General features: G+C 36.8%; 1 protein-coding gene across 1 annotated transcript in view; it reads right to left on the bottom strand.

Annotated features, from left to right (window-relative positions):
- Positions 1-22,517, bottom strand: part of mmd2a (monocyte to macrophage differentiation-associated 2a) — a 43,431-nt gene that overhangs the window by 15,644 nt on the left and 5,270 nt on the right. The window contains exons 2-4 of the mRNA XM_066689325.1: positions 9,548-9,644; positions 9,216-9,297; positions 6,090-6,250 (exon numbers count right to left, since the gene is read on the bottom strand). Coding sequence (XP_066545422.1) covers positions 6,090-6,250; positions 9,216-9,293 — 239 coding nt within the window. The 5' untranslated portion in view covers positions 9,294-9,297; positions 9,548-9,644. The remainder of the gene's footprint in view (positions 1-6,089; positions 6,251-9,215; positions 9,298-9,547; positions 9,645-22,517) is intronic.

Genomic DNA, 22,517 nt, shown 5'->3' with positions numbered 1-22,517 from the left:
AAAATACACCTACCATTAAAATTATAGACTGATCATTTCTTTGTCAGTCGGCAAACGTACAAAATCAGCAGGGGATCAAATACTGTATATGGTTTCGCATTCACACTTTGAGTCAAGATGAGATTTTAAAGTTCCCTTTAAACAGAAAGACATTAACATAATATAACATAACTTAATCTAGCACTATTTATTTGTTTGCCATTATTAATAAGGCAAAGCCACTATTTAGTTCATTATTTAAAAATGGCAATTATTAATGTGAAATGTAATATTGATAATTATGTTTGCTTTACCCCACTGCACACATTAGAGATGTAACTGCACCATAATCTCTTCTTGTTTTTAATTCACTTTAACAAGGACTTACATTGTATATTGATTCATATTGTATTTAGAAGACTGGAAGGCTTTACAGTCAGAAATAGCTGCATTTACCAACACACAAAAACAGCACAGATTGTGTTCTCTTTTATAACCTCGTTTTATGTGTATACAAAATTAACATAAATCCAACTAACTCAAGATCTTAATTATATGAAATTTGAATGTATACAAAAACAAAGCAGTGTTTTAGTTCCAAACCACTGCTGTCACAGTTTATGTAGGGAAGTTAACATTGTGATCATTATTTTGAGAATAGCAAGCTTTATAATTGTCATATCCCATTTAATTTCCCATGTAGCACTTCAGTCTGAATCTCTCACTGAAAAGGGTTGAGAAACCGATGGATTCTCTGTGTCATCTGTCTCTCTGCGTTAGCAACCATACAACATAATGCTAATCGACACTGGCAGCCACATCACCTAAAAAATGATAATACAAAGAGCTATCACTTTAGTCCTATTTCTAATGCCTACATTTGTCAATACAATTATTTTCATTATTTTGTGAATCACAAGCATATATTAAAAATAAATGTGTAGATCCAATGTATTTTTTTATTGTCTGTCTGTTAATGTATATTGTTTGGTTTAGACAATGTGTTTACATACCAAAGACATGAGTGACTTTCTCACAATGTTTTAAAAACGATATTCTTGACTGCCTACTAATTTAACAATTGTAAGGACCAGAAGTAAGCTTATTCAGTGACAGTGCAAACACATTGCACATTGCATTGTTGATATGAAAACATGTTAATGGAATATACAATTATGTCTGTGGAGGAGATATTCAGTTGCATGTAAACTGAGCCAAAGTTGATTAAAATCCCAAATACTATCATGAAGATGCTGATTGAAATATTTAAAGTTCTAATATATATATATATATATATATATTCTAATATTCTGATATACAAATGCCTTTCATTATCGTTATGTTTGAATATTTGTGTCCATGTCATGCTTAAAGCAAATTAATGTCAAATTATCAGCAAAAAACAAATATTAATATTATAAAATATAGGGAAACACTATATATACCATGTAACATGTATCTTTGTGTGTGTGTACTACATTATAAAATCCACACAGAAACATGTAATCAGTGACAATAGTCTGGATACAGAAGAATTGTTTAATCCAAAAAAGGAGTGAGTTTCATTTGTATCAGATGAACAAAACAGGTATTTTTGACTTGAAATATAATGTTAGGTTGCATGTGCAGCCCTGGTTATCTGAAAACGGGAATAACTCGCAAAGTTGAGAGGTTCGTGAGCCTTTGGGCTCAGGCAAAAGAGGAAATGAGTCTGTGAGCTGCACAGATAAAGGGAGAGGGCTTGTTTGAGTAACAGCGCACAGAAGCCTCTCTGTAATAAGTTTTTCATCACTTCACATTGAATAGGAAATGTCCAATAGTTCCCCTTCCTTCTCCTCCTCCAAAGCCTCCGAAGAAATGTCATTAGGATGCCATTGCGTAGATGTATGGCTCCCCAGGCTCTCCACCATGGACAACTCTGAAGGCAAAGGTAGGGCAGGCACTAGAATTAGAGCTGGCGCCAATGTGAGGACATACACTGGGGTCTCCGAAGCCAAAGCCAGGCTGGTGCACCTGCAGTTTTGGGAGATCTAGAGTCAACAGCATGTTATGCTGTGACCGTATGAAGTCCATGAACTCCGACATGCAATTTGTCAGGGCAGAAATGTCAGAGACTCCACAACAAGCCCTTCACCAGTGAGGAGGTGATCGAGAGCGTGAGTGACGTTATTTGTACAGGCAGTGACCACACAGGCGCACCTCTGGGGTGCTGAACCTGCAGATGAAGTGCTATTAGAGACGTGGAGGTGGTGCTACAGTAGCGTGCTCAGGCCCCAGGAATGCGACCCAAATTCGTGAGCAGGTAACCTGGAGCGGCACCCCTCACATTGGTGGAAACCTGATATGGTCATCCTGCATTGAACAAAAAATGCCATGCAAAATGCAAAAATTCCAAGCATCATAAAATACGTGTCGAGGGTCAAATGTCAAGCATCTATGAAAGCATCATGTGTTGAGCTACATCAACCATCGACAAAAAAGTAGAGTGTTGACGAATACGTCAAGTGTCAATAAAAAATATTGTTTGATTATGTGTTAATGGGTGACATTGAATATTCACAACTGTCGAGTATTGAATGTCAACAAGTGGCAGACAGGCCACATCAGATGATATAGACTGAAATGAATGTAGGCCAAACCAAGGTCAGGGCAACTGTGCAGCCACAAACCAGGCCACGGTCCAGGCTAAGCGTAAAAACACAAAAATGCAACCTTATAAGAAGCTTGTTGCCAGAGCAGAAAGAGCACTCAGATTCCACCTTGCAGCCACGGACTGGAGTTACAGTGTTGTTGTGTGGATAGTGTTAAGGCTGCTGCTTGCACAAAAATTGAGCACGGCGCTTACAAGGGCCTGCTGGAGTCCCAGAAGCTGCATCTCAAAAACCCTATGGATACAAATACACATGGATTCACTGTCTGACACTTGGAAGGGAGAGGAAAAAACAGAGAATCAAAAGATCTGAAGTTTTCACTACCATCCGGGGATTCTCTGCATCTCTGCAGAAAACAGAGTCCTGGACTTTGGAACTGAAGAGAAAAGGACAAAACAAAACACCCGGAAAACAGCAACTGTTGACTTTCAATCAAAAGACAGATGGGGTTTATATGTAATAATAATAATAATGATCATATTATACTGCTAAATATATGCTCAGTAGATCACAAGATCAAAACAGTAGGATACTCACAGGTAAAAGGATTTTCCCGTGCTGTGAAATGCAAAAATACCAAAAATACACAAGAAAAACCACAGGTGGCTGATCATTTTGTTATAGGGCCCAAAACTGGAATGATCTTCAAACGTACATAAGAAATGCCCTCTCTGTAAATCACGGCTGAAGACTCATCTTTTTAATCTGTTTTTCTAGTCATCAGAACCTGTAGTGCCATCTGCGTGCCATGGACATGCTATGCATAATGTACACTCACCTAAAGGATTATTAGGAACACCTGTTCAATTTCTCATTAATGCAATTATCTAACCAACCAATCACATGGCAGTTGCTTCAATGCATTTAGGGGTGTGGTCCTGGTCAAGACAATCTCCTGAACTCCAAACTGAATGTCTGAATGGGAAAGAAAGGTGATTTAAGCAATTTTGAGCGTGGCATGGTTGTTGGTGCCAGACGGGCCGGTCTGAGTATTTCACAATCTGCTCAGTTACTGGGATTTTCACGCACAACCATTTCTAGGGTTTACAAAGAATGGTGTGAAAAGGGAAAAACATCCAGTATGCGGCAGTCCTGTGGGCGAAAATGCCTTGTTGATGCTAGAGGTCAGAGGAGAATGGGCCGACTGATTCAAGCTGATAGAAGAGCAACTTTGACTGAAATAACCACTCGTTACAACCGAGGTATGCAGCAAAGCATTTGTGAAGCCACAACACGTACAACCTTGAGGCGGATGGGCTACAACAGCAGAAGACCCCACCGGGTACCACTCATCTCCACTACAAATAGGAAAAAGAGGCTACAATTTGCACAAGCTCACCAAAATTGGACAGTTGAAGACTGGAAAAATGTTGCCTGGTCTGTTGAGTCTCGATTTCTGTTGAGACATTCAGATGGTAGAGTCAGAATTTGGCGTAAACAGAATGAGAATATGGATCCATCAGGCCTTGTTACCACTGTGCAGGCTGGTGGTGGTGGTGTAATGGTGTGGGGGATGTTTTCTTGGCACACTTTAGGCCCCTTAGTGCCAATTGGGCATCGTTTAAATGCCACGGCCTACCCGAGCATTGTTTCTGACCATGTCCATCCCTTTATGACCACCATGTACCCATCCTCTGATGGCTACTTCCAGCAGGATAATGCACCATGTCACAAAGGTCGAATCATTTCAAATTGGTTTCTTGAACATGACAATGAGTTCACTGTACTAAACTGGCCCCCACAGTCACCAGATCTCAACCCAGCTTCGTGCCCTGGATGTGCATCCCACAAATCTCCATCAACTGCAAGATGCTATCCTATCAATATGGGCCAACATTTCTAAAGAATGCTTTCAGCACCTTGTTGAATCAATGCCACGTAGAATTAAGGCAGTTCTGAAGGCGAAAGGGGGTCAAACACAGTATTAGAATGGTGTTCCTAATAATCCTTTAGGTGAGTGTATATTGTTATTCCCTGAATCTCACTATCAGTAGTTGATCACAATCTCTCTTTTTGTTTCCAGCAATAGACCACACATCCCCCCTCCCCCTGAGGGGTTGACAAGGCACCCCGCACACTCCTGAGAGTTGACGAGGCACCCCCACCCCTGAGAGCTGCCATGGCATCCCCACCCCAAGGGCTGATGATGTAACTTTCACCCCAGAGGGCTCCCACTAGAAGGAAGACCACAGAGAGCAGCACCACTTCTTCTTTCTGCTTCTCTGATAAATTTTACTGCCTGGAGAGGAAATAACCACTAGGTCTAGGCCTTAAGCTGTGGACCTCCAGAGATAAAATTCATCCCATAACAATCTGTCATCATATAGAAGTTTTTGTTTTTGTCTCCTAATGGTTTAATTTGTTTATTTTGTTTATTTGCCACATTTTTCTAAATAAAATTGTATTGACTTGCATAACGGTACATACAGACTAACAAACAGACTGATAGTAATGGTAAATAGGAAATGTATAGACCTTTAATTGGTCTCTGCAACAGCAGAGTATTCATATGCGCTGCATTGAAAGTGGTCACTACTACAGTTGACTAAACTAGATTTTTTCTAAAATTGTGGGCTCCTCTTGACAACACTGACAATCCATTTCTGCGTGGATATTATAAACACGCTTGAAGATACACGGTACATGGGTATCATAGATATCAGTTTATAGAGCATGTGTCTGTATTTTGTAATTACCTGTACTCTGTTTTGCAGAGGACTTGACTAACTTAAAGTGTGACTTGGATGCATATGCTCAAACACAACGGTAATGAGAGGCACTTTTATTTCAGAAGGAGTGAGCAATTAGACGTTTAATGGGATGCTGGGTTATGTATGTATTACTGCTTACTGGAACAGATAAGTAAACCTCCCACACAGCACTCAATCAGAAACGGAAAACCTTTTAACTAATTAAATTACATATTCTAACCATTAGACCGGTAAGTGTATTTAGCTCTCAGAGTTCTGCTTTGACAAGCTGACAATAAACAGGTTGTCTTCTTATGGACATTTGAAATTGACTTTGATTTTTATTTCAATTAATAGACAGTTATTTTTGTGCAGGGGTCTCACTGTCTCCAGACAGAGAAGGGTATGTCTACTACATGGCAGTATAGCTTATTAAATGTGTAGTTTGTATGACTTTAGGATTATTGGGCCGTTTAAAAAGTCATATTGATATAATGCTGCTTTATACAAACAAATAATACACAGATGTACATTACACCTTAATTCCATTAAGGAGGTTATAAGGACATTAGCATGCAAGTAATATGTAGACAACACTAGTAAGAAATGTGTATCTGCATTGAACTGGTATATGCAAATCATGCATCTCTAGGCACATTACAATGTAAAACAGGGCTAGTTTGAACATTTTTAAAAACATATGGCTAGTCAATGGCCGGATTCATATTTTCAGTATTCTCTACCCAAGTTGCTGGGTGATTGATCCTACCGGAGGTGGCTCTTTTTCCAGGAGATGGTGTGGAAGACAGTGGATACAATGAAGAGGCCCGACAGTCCAAAGCCATAAATCCACGCTGAGATCGTCTCCCATTGGTCATCAGACAGGAAGTAGAGGATGGAGCTGCCAAGGATGCTTGGAATTATCCAGAGCTGGAAATTATACAGGTATTACATGTTATAAAAATATAATAATATATAAAATATAAAAATAATTCATGATTTTCGAACCTCAGTAAGTAAGAAGAAGCATGTAACTGTATACTATAACATTTGTACTGTTAGATTTCTTGGTGACCACCTACTTTCCCCTACCATGCCCACAGGCGTGCAGTAGGGATGACATATTTCCATGCAGTTTATTGCCCCAAGGTTATCAATGCACTACCCCAAAAGAAGCCCATTTGTTTTGTCAATAATGAGCATTTTGTGATATTAATCACAAATCAACCAAATTTCAATTGGACATGCACTAAATAATAATTTGCAGCCCGTAATGCAAGCTCTCTCACTACAGGAAACAATGAGTTGGTCTCCAGTCTCTTCTGTGCCATTGTTGGCATTAATCAGGAATTCCTGGTCCGCGGCGGACCTATTTGCTGGGCACTGCCAAGGTAGGATGGGTGAAAGCTGCATTGGGAAATCTCAGCTCTCCATATTAAAACAACCCCTGTGGCTTCCCAGGTGCCTGCAGGTGTGGGGTGTTGACTTAGGTTTGCACCAAATCTTCTGATTGGTGTAATGAATGTGCAGAGGGCAGTTTGAGGCAGTGCGTAGGGACCAGACTAGCCTCAAGACTCATTTGCTATTTTTGGCACTGCAAGTTGATGAAAAAGTACAGAGGTCATAGCGCTGAGCCAGGTTCTGTAATTGGCAGAACAGGGGGAGGTAATTGGAAATTCTTAATAAAAAAAATATGAAAAACAAACATCATATTCGATTTTAATAAAATGTTACAATAAAATAATCAACTATACACATGTATATATGTACAGTTTAAGTGGTTGCAAGGAATATTATTCCTTTGTTTATATTAAGATTAAATACAATTATTCAGTTCTTTTAAAATAACTTACTGGGGGTAATATAAACAAAAACTTGTTTATGGGTAAATTATTCAACATGAAAGACTAAATCAACAAGCATAATGCATTTTACCTTAAGTACATAAAATGCATCTCTCCTTACAAATAGGCAAGTTCAATTTATTTACCCTTTCATTATCAGAAAATGCTTCTTTAAAATGTAATTATCCACAATTATTACTGCAAGCTTTGATTAAGTTTTCCAAGTTTTGTCATAGTTTCTCCTGATTAACAATTTTATAACACCTTAACAATATTAAAAAATGTTAATGAGTACAAGCACGTATAACATTAATATCTATTCTATTGAAATTGATAAACAAGCTCATATTATTAATACTTTGACTATAGCCTCGCCACTGAGACTTTGATTAAAATCATTCTATATATCAGCTCTTTTACATTACAGTTATTAAAAAAAAATCAACAAAAAATGCAGATAGAAGTCCAAAATTAAGATAATAACTGGAGCTGTCTGGGTAATATTCCCTCCATCTGTCTCTCCATAAATCTGATAAAATATTTAGTTATCTGACAATGTGTAATTTCCATATACAGACCCTCGCTGCTGAAAGTTTGCTTTTTTATTGCAACAGTTTACTGAAATGTCCAGAAGCCATGACTCATCTTAATAAAATATTGTTGGAACTGTGTCTCTGTTTGCCGGACCTATCATAAGACTCAATAAATCGGATGCTGAGACAGGCACAAAGAAAGGTACTTTGAACCTTTTTATCGTATCTTATGTAAATGTTTATTGTCCCAAAAAAGTATGCGCAGGCCAGTACGTCAACAAAGCACTATTCTCAAAAGCTGTTTGTTAAAGAAAAAAATATGAATTACAAAGCAGTAAACAAGGCAGGCACAAAAGTAGAAAACCATGGTTTTAGTGGCACCTGCAGGATATTTAACAAGCGTTTACATAACGGTGGAAACATGCAGGGGATCTGATTATGTTGTCTATTTCAGTGCTGCGAGAAAAGCACTATATTCTGGCACAGGATGTGTAATAGCTGATAGAGACAGGGCTTCTACACTGACGGCGCTTTTCCTCTATTGTGAAGCAACTAATGCAACCAAGGGTTGCCCCCAAGGCCCCAATCACTTTCCTACAGTATTTCCTGTCGTTCTCTGTTTTTCAGATTCTATAGTCAATATCCCCCATCTCCCCTTTATGCAATGCATAAGACACATTTTACATAACAACTATGGCTTACCAGTAACTATTTTCCTAAAATGTATTACTCCACAGTATCTGTATATTTAACATTAAGTTGGTTATTCACAAAACACCACCATGGCAGGAGAGGTTGAAACAATGTGTTTTCACTTTTCATACTTTTGTTATAAACAGGGATTTTACCATCAAAAGTTCCCACTCTCTCTTTATTTGCACTTGTTCAAACTCATTCATAAAATAATTTGACAACAGTAAATATAATTTACTGGAATTTGACTACATTAATTATCATTTGTTGACAGCAAATTTCATTCACTGACATCTAAAATATGACATAAAAAATTGTAGAGGGTTGTCAATGGGACATTAAATATAACATTTATTTATTTATTATTTATGTATACAGGCCCACTCTGGAAATACTGCATATCTTTATGGATAATCCCTTTAAAGTATACGTAACAGTTCACATTAACCAGCTGTTGAAAATTAAAAACCTTTAACAAAAAATGTCTCCTATGTACTTTTTTCTTCATATATATCACACACTATACACTTTCAACACAAAAGATCCTCGTGTCTCTGTTAAGTATCCAGAGTAAAGATTTATGCAGAGAAAAGAGAATTAATAAAAGGTTTGAAGAAAAACAGCTTAAACCCCTGCTGAGCAGGAATGCTGACAACGCTGAAATATCAGCCCCCTGGGAGAGGCATAAACCCTGTGTAAATCCAGGTGTTCGGTACTGAAATGAATTACACTATTTATTTTTCGAATACATCGCATTTAACTTTAATAATGACAGCAGGTTTTTTCACAGGCTGTCTGTGTTGTGTTACAGTGCAGTGCACTCACCGCATGCGTGGCGCAGTTCGCTGCGTGTTCATACTCTGTCGGCTGATACCTCTTGTTGGACGGAACTCTGTTATTCATGAATCTGAAAAGAAAACAGAAGATGTTAGTCAGTTAAATTATGTGGAATCTTTAGGGTGTGGTAAATAGAGTAAAGCGAGTTTTTTTAAAGGGAATACAACTAGGCTTTTTTTTTACAAGAAACTAGTGTTTTAGCTGTAAGGTTTCAAGGTAGTAGTCAACACTGGGTAAATGTTCACAAAAGATTAAGCAGTCATGTAAAGCATAATATATTGGCATGTGTTTGTTAACTTAGTTTCAAGACATCAACTCACACTGTGTGGAGGGGTGTGTCCTCAAGGCTACTGTAAGTTTAGCACTCAAATCTGCAAGAAAACCACCTTTCTCCAAGTGGTGAAGTAATAGAAGGGCCTGGAAGCATGGAAATCACTCTGTCAATGTTGCATTCAAATATTCATATAACATGCATAAACCGCATTCATTCTAAAACAGTGCCCCCCAACACAACAAATATAACAAATGCTGCTATCTTGATATCCTGCTAATGTTTTCAGCATGTATCCAATTTGCTTACATTATTACATTTATATCACAGCATGCACCTTGAAAAGACATTTGAATAAGACTTGAACCAATATCTCTGTTAAGGTTGATATTAATTTGTTGAAAGCACAGAATTTATGACAACGATAATCTTGATAAACTGTGAACTCCAAAACACCATACCCTAAACAAAAACCTTAATATGTATTCAAAATTTTCAGGTTGCAAAGATTCAAACAAATACATTGTTGATTCATGAGAATTAAACAAAGAACAAAAGGTTGTGGTGCTTTGGATCATTGTTGGAATAATTTTCACAATTCTTCCAGTTAGATAGAAATATCCAATACCCAAATGACGTAGCAGAAGGCAGAAAGTTACTGGTTTAGCCATAATTGCTTTGCATTCTTGTACAACACACTAGCATTGAAATATTTATGATTTAATGGAACGCATCAAGAGAACAGGAACGGTTTCTCAGTTCCTCAGTTGTCTTGTAGTTACTAAGCCATCATATATGCTGTTCCTTCTCATTCTAAGTTTATGGTTTCCTTGTATCTACAAATCCTATTTTTCCATTCTGTTCTGCCTCACTGAAGCAACACTTGGCAGCAAGGGGGAAAAATTGTGCCCGAGAGTCTGATTAATCCCTGCCTCCTTGCTTTGTTGCCAGAAAGATATAAGAGCAATATATGTTGGTAAAATGAGCATCATTCAGGGAAGCAACTCTCTTAAAGATATGAGCAATGATAATTGAAGGAATCCATTGGGCACAATGTTACATTTCATGTTTTATTAATTAGGATTATAAATTAATCAGCTGGAAGGCAGAGAAATTCCATCTTCCAAAGGTATCACTCAGTCATCAATCTACATTGAGCCAAAATGTCAAGCTGGAAGAGGCAGTTACTTCATAGCACTGTTGGTTTGACCTGTGCAGAATCTGACACTGGGCATAAGACCAAAATGATATAAGAGAAGGACCGTTAAGCCATCTTTATGCTGTCCTTGCCACATTAACTAACTAGTGTTAAGAATGCTTTAATTAAAGAAAAGCAGGTACTAAGAGCCACAGTGTTCAGGTCAGTGTTGTATACAGTGGGTCACAGTTCATGTGCTTCCCTGTTAGAACAAACCTCATGCTTACAACAAAGATTAATTGATTACTTAATTTCAGTGCACGTCTTTCTAACAAAAAATAACTGATTTAATATTTTAGAGTACATTTAATTAAAATCACATTATTGCGTGGTTTTGTTTTATGGTTGCCTGGCAACTGCTGGTAACCAAAATCCAATCAGGTTTTGGAAGCCGAGGTTCTTTATACGACACTTATTCAAAGGCTGAAGCATGAGGGCTCGAGTAATGATCACTGTAGCCATGGCAACCCAAGGCTAGTGGAGTGTATTTCTTCTCAATCAGCACATGATTTCTATGTGTGATTGCACAAACATACTCAAGCTTTGTATACATTTTGGTATAAATATATATATATATATATAATATATAATAATTAAATAATAATAATTAAAAAATATATATATATATATATATATATATATATATATATATATAATGAAGAAATAAACTCTAAATTAATAAGCAGAAATATGACGAGTTGTATATGCAGCCTGTGATTTATTCATATATATATAACATTTTCTCTGTATGTTACATACATACAGAGAAAAACAAATATATATATATACCTATGAGGCAGGAGGCAGAAACAGAAATAAGTAAACAAAAATACATTTATCACATCAGATATACACACACTTTTAAGCAAAAACTAAAATAAGTAAATAGTAATAAATTACTAATTATTATTATTTTGAAATAAAAAACAGAAGTAATGATTGTACAAGTATTCAAACCCTTTGCTGTGACCAAACCTAAATTAATTAAAGTGCCCAAAATTACCTTAATGAGCCACATTAATTAAGTGAATGGCCTCTTTCTGTGTTTAATAAGAGTTGTTCTCATGATTTCAGAATAAAACACCTGTCTCTGTGAGGTTCCTTGGTCAAGTAGTGAATTTCAAGCAAAGACTCAATCATGAAGACCATGGAACTTTCAAATGAAGTCAGGGATAGCATAATTGCACAGATCAGGACAAGGGGGAAAATACATTTCAAAGTCTCTGAATATCCCTGTGAATACAGTGTACTCAATCATCAATAAATTGACCAGGCTGTCTGTCCAAACAGAGTAGCCGGGCAAGGAGGAAACGAGGGATGCCACTGTGAGGCCAATGACAACTTTGAAAGACCTATAGAGCTCAATATCTGAGATGGGAGAAAATGTGCATAAGTCAACAATATCCAGAACCCTTCACAAAACTGGCCTTTATGTTTGGGTGACAAGAAGGAAGCCATTACTGAAAATGAGCCATCTCAAAGCACCTGAGTGATCCTGAAAAATGACTGGGGAGTGGAGAGGGGGAAGAGAGAGAAAAAATAAATGCCATCTGGGGCCAAGGAGGAAAGCTCAAAGCGTATGCTTGGGACAGAAAACATAGAAATTAACTTATGCTATATGACTACAATTACAAATTTGGATGTAGATTATTTGTTTGCTGGATGTTTGTGCCACGTTTGTGTTTATAGTGATTTATGTTTACAGACAAGGAGCATAAAGAAGTGGAACTAAGGAACTAGAATAAGTAACTAGGTTATAATTTCTGTGTTTCAGCAACTCACAAATTCACCTTAATTTATACAATCGTCCCTTCATTCATTCATTCATATATATATATATATATATATATATATATATATATATATATATATATATATATACACATACACATACACATACACACACACATGCAATCTGTACAATTTGAATCTCTTACTATGGTTAAAGCTATGCATTCCATTTCAACATTTAATCAATGTGTACATCAGATCCTTAATCCTACTTCACAAATCCCAGTATTACATAAAAGGGAGCACAGATGTAGGACTGTTATGAAATAGTGTTTCATAAGGTATTTCAGTCTCTGATTTCCATGTCTCTTGGATCATTTACTTGCAGATCAAAATGTGTTGACTACTTGACTACTGAGCACATCTCCTATGAGTCACTATGTTCCTCTGAAAATCAACAAAATGACATGAGGCAAATTCTGGAATGGAAAACCACACAGCCATACATATGAAATCAATGATTTGCAGTGTGGATATTTTTTATTGAATCCAGTTGAATCTGGCTTTGTTTTATTAGCTAAATTACATCAGCATTTTTCTAAGGACCTTAGAGGGAGAGCCTGAAAAAACAAGGAATTTATCCATATGAAATACTAAAAAGAAAACATTAGGAAAACAGTATTCAGCTCAAGTAGTGTACCCAACTGAAAACAAAGCAGAGGTAATGGCTTCACAATGGCATGTAAGCCAATGACTTTCTCGGGTCAAACTCAACGGTGAATCACTACAAATGACAAATTACACATTACTATTCTGGATCTGCTTTGAATGTCTAAATTTACCCGCATCTGAATTATTCCCTAACCATCAATTCAATATAATACTGCTTATTTGGTTTGCCTTATTTTCTCTGAATACACCAGCATACAAACAGTTCATTTTTAGCCCAGTGTGCATTTGTTCAGACATCCCCAAAATAGCTTCTGACACCAATTCCGATGTTCTATTTATAGAGAGCCAATGGTACAATCCACGTAGACTAGAAACCGCGTTCACGAAAGCCGTTTAACAAAAGGCTGCAGCTTTCAGAGCCGTGATTCTTCCTTTCAGCTATTAATAATTGGAGTAGAGCCTACTAAATATTCTTGAAGTTTAATTTGACAACACAGAAGAATACAATTACAAAGTCAGAGTTATGGTTATGATTTCATGATGACAAGAATAATGTAAATATATATGTTTAAAAGGTATGCAGCAAATAGAGAAATATTACATGCATAGTTAAAATGCCCACATTAATGATATATGTTTAAAGGGATTCATTTTATTTCCACCCTTTCTGTATTACACAATACAACCGTGAAAGATATGTCCCTGAATCCTGTCCAGTAAGAGAATAAATATATATATTACAGCACTGTGAAGTATATTATATCATGTGAAGTGATACAATGATCCTGAATTATTGTAGTTTGTAGTTTCTGGAAAGTTATGTGTGTTATTTCTGCTACTGCTAACCATCTGATTATGAGTTGACATAGATAGAGGATATGCTTTGAATGTTTATTTCTAATCTAGGGCACCCACTGCAGTGAACAGGCTATGCTCACATTTCCTGTGGTAGAGAAATTTCAAACTCAGAATTAAAAGTTCTCTAACCTAATGTCCCTAATCATTATGGTCTTAAAGGTTTTCAAGCAGCTGAACATGAACTGTTTCACAATGATCTCATGATGGGTCTCATGATGGCTTATTAACACCATGATTTTTTGTAAACCCATGGATATTTGCATCCTTGAAAACAGCAAACACTGTCAGAGGTTAGTTACATTGGCCCTGATCAAGGTTCTCCTCAAAACAATGGTGCTATGCCATCCTGTGTCCTCAGATGTAATCTCAGGGGTACCATTTAGTCCCAATGTCTTGAAATTAACAAATAGCTGACTAATTGCAGTCAACCTTTACTATAGTAACAACAGAGACTGCTTTTGAAAAAACCTTGATAACTACCAGTCAAAAGTTTTAGAACACCCCCATTTTTCCAGTTTTTATTGAAATTTAAGCAGTTCAAGTCCAGTGAATAAAGGTAAGCGGTAGACTGCCAGAGGTTAAAAAAAAAAGTTAGGTTCCCAAAAACTGTAAAGTAATGTACATTTCAGAGTTATATACTGTGTTACTATACCCTCTTAAGCATTATTTGGCAGTGTTACGGGCAGCTCCTGTGCATAGAAGTTACACTGTGTTCCTACAATGCGCACATCGTTTGAAAGCTTTTTCTCTTGGCATTTCATTCTGAAACACACGTAAATCTGGGGGGGTTCAAAAACAAAATTTTCACATCAGAGAATGCTTCACATTGTAAGAAAGCTAAGGTCTCAGCTTTCATGGGATACCAAACACTTGGCAAACAACACAACAGTGAAGAGTACACATGGGATTAAAGAGAAGAACATGGATTTGGTGCCCTTTTAAGGCTACCAGAGGGGTTTGCCAGTTTAAGGTGTTCAATATTTTGTTAAACAAAAAGATTCCATGATTTCTTTTTTTTCTCCAATTATTTATTTGTCCTATGCTTCAATTTCAGAGTTCACTGAAACATTAAACTGTGTACATTTCAATAAAAACTAGAAAAATTGAGCTGTTCTAAAACTTTTGACCAGTAGTGGCATATCCAAAAGACAAATCAAATGTCAACTTAGGTCAGATCAGAATAAAAATTTGTATGTGCAATCAAAGCCAGACTATGGTAACTAGAAAGACTACTACTAAATTATGTTACGTTGCGTTAATGCTTTAGGTGTAAGCTAGCTGTTGTCAGGCTGAGCTTTCCCTATTTTGCCTGAATGTGACAGAAACACACTGCTCATAAGCGATGAATCTGTTTTTCACTGTCCCTTTTTGACAGAGTTAAGTGGTGCAGAACAATCAGGATGTTTATGCCTCAAAGTAATTTCCTCGTCACAAAGCATTAGCAAGAAGATTCATAATACTGATCTGGGCTTAATTTAATCTTTTGCTTTCTGGTAGCTTCACTAATGCACAGTCGACATGACTATTACACAGTACACCAATGTTATCATGCATTACATATTTTTAACAAGGTCTAAATCACGTATTTAACAGGCCACACCAAGAACAGCTTTGAGGAGTAACTGCAAAACTGAAAATAAGTTAAAATAAAAAAACAACATGTAATCCTAATGTAGAACTGTTTGGATAATATGTGGAAAATTAATATTATTAATAATATTAATATAAGTAGTAGTAGTATTGATAATAGTTTGGGTATTGCATTTTTCATGACTTGGCTGTGTATGATGTATTTCAACAGAAATGTTGGTGCTGAAAACAAACGTGTATACACCACATGAGAAAAACAAACCCAGAAACAACTGCTCATTTCATAATTTATCAAACAAGGAAGTGTTCAACTGCAGACATCTATGAGTTTAAAAATGTATTTTAATCTTACCCATCAAACATGAAAGGGCTTAAATGTGTTCTTATTTCCATCCAGCATATTAAATGAAAATATGAGCTGCTACACTGGTTTCACAAAAAATATTACTCAGAATAATGCAAGTAAAATACAGTAGACATTTAGGAGGGGGGGGGAGGTTGCCATAAACGTATCCAAATTGCATTGTGCAAGATAATGGCCTTGCACAACACCCTACGTCAGTCCAAGCACACTGCAAATTATACAACATTCTAAGTTCAGTTGCCACAGTAAGTAAGAACAAATATATGATTGTTTGTTAGTTAGCACATGTTTTGCAAAGTCTCCACTAATAAAGAACATTCTGTCTACAGGCATGAGATTTTTGGTCCCAAACCTGTCAAATAATGAAACACAGGTGATGTCACTATAAAAAACCCTTTACAACAATAACATGTTTTAACAATGTTAACAGCATTAACCTCCACCCCCCAGTACAAATGTGCCTATTATAACACACATTGACCCTGATAGAACCATCTCAGTATTCACTGGCAAGACAAACACTGGATAACTGAATTGCCTACAATTCTCCGACTGCACTGGAATCTGGTTTCATAGCAATCACAGCCAGGCAGTGTGTGAAAGTAAGAATTATGTGACACAATCTATGCTGGAGAAATCTATGGAGATACATGTTACCTACATACAACACTGATGTCCACTACAATTATGAAGAATACTATAATTTTAACAATTATTTTGTGGAATGCTCAAGTCTCAAGATCTCAGTATCATATTTATAGTATACACACAATTATGTTGCAGGTTAGACTCTTTACGATATAAAATATCAATATTACAATGTAACAGAGAACCCCATAATTTTCTTAATTTAATCTACAGTATTTTTATTTATACCCCTGGTTAATGTTAACATTTTATTTAGAGGTATAACAGCTTCAGAAACCACCAGAGATTCTACGGAAGGTTATCACACTATGGATTTGATAAGAGATATAGCCCACTTGTTTCTTAAGTTTAAATAGAATGATTCATTAGACATTAATAAAAGGAGATAACTGCATAGCATTTTCAGTGCTTTAAAATGTGCATCAGTCTTGCTTGCTTTGAAAATATGTTTTCAAATATTAAGCAAATCTGATGCGTTTTATAAAACATGGAGGCTATGTAAGCTACTATGAATGCACATCACTATTATTGTGCAAATATGTACGCTGCCATGCTTTATGAACTCCATGAGAAATTATAATTATATTGCTTCTCTAGATGTGGGGTGTTCACGATGAAGCGTACATAGACTACGGCAGTGTAATATTTTGCATGCTGTCATATTTTCTACAGAGTTTAGGACCATTTAAACTGCAAGTATGGCTGTGTCACTAATGTAGTAAACAGTTAAGAAATGAAATCTACTGAAGTGGAAATTAAATGTTCCTTTACTTATTTATTAGCAGCTTATGTAAAGCTGATCCTCATGAAGGGTAAAGGACAATAAGAAAGGCCACTGAAACACAGAAACAGCAGGTGTGTACTGCTCCTGAACTGAACACTCCCTGCCTCCTAGCCATGGGTCTGTGCCAGGATAAGGTTCATAATTGTGGTGTGGACTTTCACCTACTGGAAGCCAATTGAAAAGATATTATGTCCTACTGTTACACATAAATAATAATATTTTTAATTAGTTCTTCATAGAACTAGTAAGAGTTAAATTATTCTGAGCACACTGACAATCTACTGATTTTTTAGGGAAAACTTTTGACAGTGTTTGAGTGGGGATTCCCCAATAAGGGTCAATATTACTGAGGATGCTATTGGTGGGTTTAAGTCATATTGAGACCTAAAGGAAAACTGCATTGTGTCAACATTCATGACAACAGATGTTTGAATAGAAGATGAATACATGCATTAGAAGGATTCAAGAGTCAGAACTTCAACAGAATGTCTTGTGGATCTTGTCTCAGTGTTTTTCCAACCCTAAAATGGCCAACCCCTGGGACACCATGCTGCACTCCTAGCACTTTGTCCCTCAGAGTCTTGGGACCAACCACCTGCCATTGTGCCTCCCTCATTTGCAGCACTCCCTCACGGAGGCCTAGCCACGGCCATTGAGCCCAAAGCCCTTTTACCTCCTAATACCTCCTGGCAGGGTCTCCATCCTGGTGTGCTCTCCAGTCGGCCACCACCAGCTGCCTTAACACTCAAAACTGTTTCTCCTCCTGTTCACTCACCCCTGCATCCCTCTCCTTAAATCCTTAAAGTAAAGTACAGTACAAGTGAGGGGTGTCCAGGGTGTGGTAAATTGTTGATTATCAAAGGTCCTCCAACACCACAAGAACAATATAACCACCTCTAAAAGCCACTTGTTGAGCAATCCTTAACAATCATTTAATAAATTAATCATCTCAATTAGTCATCTTATCACTACAAATTACTTGCATTAGCATATAGGTTAACAGTGATGTGATGTACATAACTCATAACAATCATTCATCTGTTTCAATCAATATATCACTATGTTTTTATTATTTGGCTGATGGTTCTCTATAGGTTTTGTTGATTGTGTCTGTGTATATTCTGGTTAGGAATATTTCATTAGAAAATATTTTAGTCGTGGGAAAAAAAAAAAAATTGGGGTATTTTTTATCAGAGAATTTAGACAAACTAGGAACCTTGGTAATAACCATCGGTATATGGTACACCAGGTGCAAACTGTTGCATGCATTGCATCAAACAATGTGGAAATACATCCTATTCTTATCAAACACACTGTAAACAGCTGTCATATACACTCACCTAAAGGATTATTAGGAACACCTGTTCAATTTCTCATTAATGCAATTATCTAACCAACCAATCACATGGCAGTTGCTTCATTGCATTTAGGGGTGTGGTCCTGGTCAAGACAATCTCCTGAACTCCAAACTGAATGTCTGAATGGGAAAGAAAGGTGATTTAAGCAATTTTGAGCGTGGCATGGTTGTTGGTGCCAGACGGGCCGGTCTGAGTATTTCACAATCTGCTCAGTTACTGGGATTTTCACGCACAAACATTTCTAGGGTTTACAAAGAATGGTGTGAAAAGGGAAAAACATCCCGTATGCGGCAGTCCTGTGGGCGAAAATGCCTTGTTGATGCTAGAGGTCAGAGGAGAATGGGCCGACTGATTCAAGCTGATAGAAGAGCAACTTTGACTGAAATAACCACTCGTTACAACCGAGGTATGCAGCAAAGCATTTGTGAAGCCACAACACGTACAACCTTGAGGCGGATGGGCTACAACAGCAGAAGACCCCACCGGGTACCACTCATCTCCACTACAAATAGAAAAAAGAGGCTACAATTTGCACAAGCTCACCAAAATTGGACAGTTGAAGACTGGAAAAATGTTGCCTGGTCTGATGAGTCTCGATTTCTGTTGAGACATTCAGATGGTAGAGTCAGAATTTGGCGTAAACAGAATGAGAACATGGATCCATCATGCCTTGTTACCACTGTGCAGGCTGGTGGTGGTGGTGTAATGGTGTGGGGGATGTTTTCTTGGCACACTTTAGGCCCCTTAGTGCCAATTGGGCATCGTTTAAATGCCACGGCCTACCTGAGCATTGTTTCTGACCATGTCCATCCCTTTATGACCACCATGTACCCATCCTCTAATGGCTACTTCCAGCAGGATAATGCACCATGTCACAAAGGTCGAATCATTTCAAATTGGTTTCTTGAACATGACAATGAGTTCACTGTACTAAACTGGCCCCCACAGCCACCAGATCTCAACCCAATAGAGCATCTTTGGGATGTGGTGGAACGGGAGCTTCGTGCCCTGGATGTGCATCCCACAAATCTCCATTAACTGCAAGATGCTATCCTATCAATATGGGCCAACATTTCTAAAGAATGCTTTCAGCACCTTGTTGAATCAATGCCACGTAGAATTAAGGCAGTTCTGAAGGCGAAAGGGGGTCAAACACAGTATTAGTATGGTGTTCCTAATAATCCTTTAGGTGAGTGTATGTTTGTGTACACATAAAGCCAGCGATAGGAATCAGTTTAGGTGTCTTTTACTTACAGGTAAACTGATTACTTATTTCACAAAGAAAATTCATAAAAGCATACAATTATATTTGTATAGCCTTTTATGCAATTCTTTACCATGCTTGATCATTCATACATAAAGAATGTGCTCCTATTCAGGTATCAGAGAAACAAAATACCCTAAGGAGGAGAAATGTTTGAAGAGAGTTTTAATCCAGTTGACTGCCTCTGAGAGAGTGTCCAGAGCTGTTACATCACAGCCTTCTGTTTTAAATACTTTCACATGCTCACCCTATTGTCAGCCACAGTGAGAACATCTCTTTGGTTACAAAAACAAAGCCTAGCTTGTCTAAAGGGAGCGAGGTCCAGCATAATTTGAAAGCTTTCCCTCCCTTTTTGCTTCCTATTGAAGTACGTTCCTCAAGCTGAGAACAAGTATTTCCATCACAAAATATTTAAAAATGCTTTTGATTTTTGATAAAATATATCTGCTTCCTCTCCCATAGCTAGATTACACTGGACTGTACAGATCAAATTGTGAGTGTTTATGGCACTTACTTACTTACTTAACTTACTTAAAGCCTGCTGTCAGCCTTGTTTTACAAATAAATATGAATTGTCTTTAATCTATTTTTTAATGCAGTTTGTTGGTAAGTTATTGTGACATTTATAGTACGAAAGTTTATTACAGCTTGAGACGCTTCAACTTGTGCTGTTAAAAGTGTGAACTCCAGTTGCTAAAACTGTTACAACTCAGCGACAAATTGAAGTTGGAGTGCTATTGTGAAATGGCATAAAAATAAGACAAATGAAAAATATTCTGGTTTTACATTGCAGTGCAGCTGTCCTATGTCTAGAGCAAAGCCTGTTCATGTATTTTTGAACAAATACCATTATAATTATTATCATTCATTTTTGTATACATATTATAACAACACCGAAACCAGTTTTCGACTTGATTGCAATTCCTCTTGCAGTTCACCCCAAAACTAATTTAATGTATCCCTATTTAAACCAGGAACATTCTCCGTTGTCCATTATAGTACCTTCCTATAGTACCTATAGTACATCCCACGCACTAATTAATGATGTCAACCATCATCCACAGTAACATTCTCGTGCCACTGTACTAAAACATCAGCCCTGCAACAGCAAGGTTTAAACAGACTGGAAATTGCACTGGGTATGTAACCCACCATCAACAGAGTGAAGCAGTCTGCAAGAATCTGTTATTCAACAGCAGAATTTCCTTCCTTTGGTCAATTGCCATTTTTTTTGTATGGATGCAGGAGACAGGATTCCTTTGTCAGTTTTAAATCTGACATTCCTCTTGAGCAGCAAAAACTAGAGCGTTGCATTTATCTTGGCTTTGTTACCTGTATTTCAGTCCTCCAGCACCAAGAGCCTGATATAGGCTCCTACTAAAAGCACTTATTGAGCCATCATAAACAATCATCCCAGCTTAGTCATCTCAATAGGTGATTTTATTGCTACAAATGACGTGCTACCATGTGAACCAAGTGCTATACATGGCTACTGACGTGTCTTTACCTATTTAATTCAATATTCTTACAGAAAATGCATAATTAAAAATAAAATGTTCACCTAGCAGCAGCAACACTTTCATAATTTGTGAACTGAAGATTTTTTTTTTTTTTTAAGATGAAAAATACTAAAATCAGAAAATGAATGCACTTAAATACTTTGCTTTTGAATTTAAGCTCCATTGTTTAACCCTTATTTCATGGATTGATGTGTGAAAACTTTGAAAGGTTTCTTTCAGGATCCATGAAACTTGACAAATATTTTTTTTCATATAGTTGAATTGGGAAATTATTTTACAGCTTTAATCCAAAATTAATTGAAACAGATTCCACTTATTTTGCATTTAGTAGGTATTATCCCCCACTTACAATGTACTTATTGGGAGCTGGCTGAATAAAACATGGCGGTTGTTTTGCAGCAATCTTGGATGAGGTAAACATTATTTTTTTTATTTTTTTTGAAGGAATCAATACTGTGCCTGCAGATTTTTCCAGACAATATTATGATGATGATGATGATTATGGTTGTTGCATCTTTATTTGTGACTTAATAAAATGCAAGAAGCATGACATTGATAATTATATATTACAGAATATATAATAAATATATGTAGATACAATAATATTGTATAATAATAATAATATTGAAATAATGTTTATACAGTTTGCATTGATCGCAGTTGTACTAGTACATTTTTCAGTAAGTTCGTTGAACATTTGAACACAGTGATTGTGACATCTGTGCTCTGCCACTGCTCAACATGTATTTATGGGTTCATCAAGAGTAGCTTTATAGTTAAGGTACAACTTTTCTGATTGATTGTATGTTCCAGATGGTCTTTAAAACATAATTTTCTACTTGGACAATTATTTAAAACATGTTTTATGCTTGTGATTAGCTTGCCTGGCAGTCACACATTTGAAATACATTGTGAATGCATCTAAGCACTGATGAGTAATTCACAGATGTGTGTTTTTGTGATGGTAAATTTCAGTCTACTACTGTTTATATTCATTGTGGTCCAAAGAAAAATTGCACGGTGTGCAAAAAA

This window comes from Amia ocellicauda, chromosome 17 (assembly GCF_036373705.1).
Source record: "Amia ocellicauda isolate fAmiCal2 chromosome 17, fAmiCal2.hap1, whole genome shotgun sequence".
Taxonomy (NCBI): Eukaryota; Metazoa; Chordata; class Actinopteri; order Amiiformes; family Amiidae; genus Amia; species Amia ocellicauda.
The sequence above is the reverse complement of the archived record's forward strand: the minus strand, read 5'-3'. Positions and strand labels throughout refer to the sequence as shown.